A 2344-nucleotide genomic window follows, 5' to 3' on the forward strand; every position below is an offset into this window, starting at 1 on the left:
ACTTCCCTAGTAAAAGAAAATGTCTGTTGTGTTGTGAAATTATCTTTAACTGAGTGACACTGGCATTACTGTGTTAAAGTGCTTCAAAGATTGACTAATGTATTACTATTTATATAAACGAATATTCATTGCAACAAAGAGTAATGAATTGTTGGACAAGAGCTAAATATTTTAAAGGAAGAATGGCTATGAAGCTTTGGATGCAAAGAGACCTAATTTTGATTTACCTATCAGAATAAGGTAGTGGCTAAGAATGGGCTTTGGAATCAGATGCTTGGGATTTGCATCCTGACTGTCCAACTGGATATCCACAGTCAACTTACTAGACTTTAGGAACCTTGAGAATAATAACAGAATGTACTTTGAAGAGGTGTGAGAATTAAGTAAGCATTGAAAAGTGCTTTAAAATTAAGATACGCAAGTTCATATCACTCAAGAGTTCTTGTCTAATTCTTTTGCCCCCTCCCCATTTTGTCCTATCAATTGGATAAGGGACATATTTCACAATTGAAAAGGTACATTCTGTTCTTTTTCCTAATGACCCATAGCCTAATGTTTATTTAACTTAATTTATGCACATGTCCAGCTTCTTCTCTATGGTTTCTGTTTGCTTTTCCCTTTTGAGGTACCCATTCTCTACAAAGGACTGAGTGAAACACCACGCCCAACCCCAGACACAGGATCCTTGAGGCATTTGTCTCAGCATCTGGGTACTAAAGAACAAAGGGAAGTAAACAAAGCATTCCCGAGTCTTGAAAACTTTCTAAGTTTCTGAAAAACCTTTTGCTTCTGTGTTCTTTGCACATTCAGGGAATTAGGCAAGAGGCATAAATCCTTCGTGCTGTGATTCCACTGGATAGGTGATGCTGTTGGCCACTGGCTGCCAGGTACACTTCCCGCAGGCACAGCAGAGCCTTGGTCTTATCCCCAATTGCCTGATTTTTCAGTAACTGAACACCCGCCTCCCATTTTTAAAACCATCGCCAAAATGTGAAAATAATCACGACTCCCAGGGATCAGGTATAGCTATCATCCAGGACCTAGGGAACTCTTCTAGGTACTGCTGGGTTATCAGGAAGACAAATCTCCACACCTGTTGGGTGTCGCTCAAGTGCAGAAAGAAAGTCCTAAACCAAGCCGAATGCCTGCGATCAACACCACTGGACAGTCAAGATTCAAGCGTTAACTGGAAGGGATTCAGAGAAGACTGTGTTTGGAAAACGAGGGAGGAGAGAGAGAGTGAAGAGAGAATACAGAGGGAATATACTGTCGGAGAGGGAGAGAGAGTAGAAACTGTGCCTTCAGTTAGTAACGGGTAAAAAGCCCATTTCTCGGCTCATCCCACTCCCCCACCCCCATGCCTCTCTGACCAGAAGAGGGGACGCGTGACGTCCCAGGGGTCCCTTTGAGGGTGCTTCTCCTTGGGCGTCTGGTCCACCCGCGCCTTAGTGAGCTCGCCACCGGGCGCTCCGCAGCGTTAACGCGGACTCCAGGGTCCCCCGCCGCCCCGCCCCCCGCGGCCCGCAGCGCCCCCCGGCGGCGACAGGCTCGACCTCGCAGACCCCACTTCTGGCTTGCACCTCGCTCTGGCCAGCCCTTTCTGCTCTTCCTCTTCCACCGTATTTGACCCTCAGACTGTTGGCGTGGCCGGGCTTGCTGGCATCTCCGGCGTTGCCAACCTTGCGTCTCTGCCTTCTCCTCTCGGCTCGCGCCCCCTCCTCCTGTGCGGCTTGCGCCCGCTCATCCCCTCCTTTCCCCTCCCTTCTCATCGCCTCCTTCCCAGGCTTACTCTCACCGGAGCCGGGAGGCTCCACTTCCAGCAGCTCCGGGTAAGGGCTGAAGCCGAGCTAAGAACTTAAGAACCGCAGGTCGGGTAGGTGCTGCAGGAGTTTCGCCACCCGCAAGGAGGTCCGAAGCAGCATGACCCGGAGGAGCGCCTTCCCTGCCGCTGCGCTGCGGCTCTGGAGCATCCTCCCGTGCCTGCTGGTGCTGAGGGCGGAGGCCGGGCAGCCGCGGGAGGAGAGTCTATACCTGTGGATCGATGCGCACCAGGCAAGAGTGCTCATAGGTAAGGGCCCCTTCCCTGCCCCGCGTCCTCACTCTCTCCATTAAAGGAGGAATATCTGTATTTAATATGTTTAAAACTTAATGTCCAAGGGCTATCGCTACCCACCGCCCCCACCTCCGTTCCATTTTTTTCCATCTGAATGCTAATACTTTTCTCTCAAGAAACGAAGGTTGAGCAAGTGATCTGATCATGCAGCTGGTAGTTACAGCCCTACGTTTTTAGGTGCGTCCAGAGTTTGTATCAATTAATTCCATGTCCATTCCCCCCCCCCCCCCC

At 50.0% G+C, this 2344-nt stretch overlaps 1 protein-coding gene across 1 annotated transcript in view; it reads left to right on the plus strand.

Annotated features, from left to right (window-relative positions):
• Positions 1–1433: 1433 nt before the first annotated feature.
• Wif1 (WNT inhibitory factor 1) overlaps positions 1434–2344 on the plus strand; it is a 66142-nt gene continuing 65231 nt past the window's right edge. The window contains exon 1 of the mRNA XM_015483053.2: positions 1434–2068. Within this exon, the coding sequence (XP_015338539.1) occupies positions 1921–2068 (148 nt within the window). The 5' untranslated portion in view covers positions 1434–1920. The remainder of the gene's footprint in view (positions 2069–2344) is intronic.

Source organism: Marmota marmota, unplaced genomic scaffold, assembly GCF_001458135.2.
Source record: "Marmota marmota marmota unplaced genomic scaffold, marMar, whole genome shotgun sequence".
NCBI classification, from domain to species: domain Eukaryota; kingdom Metazoa; phylum Chordata; class Mammalia; order Rodentia; family Sciuridae; genus Marmota; species Marmota marmota.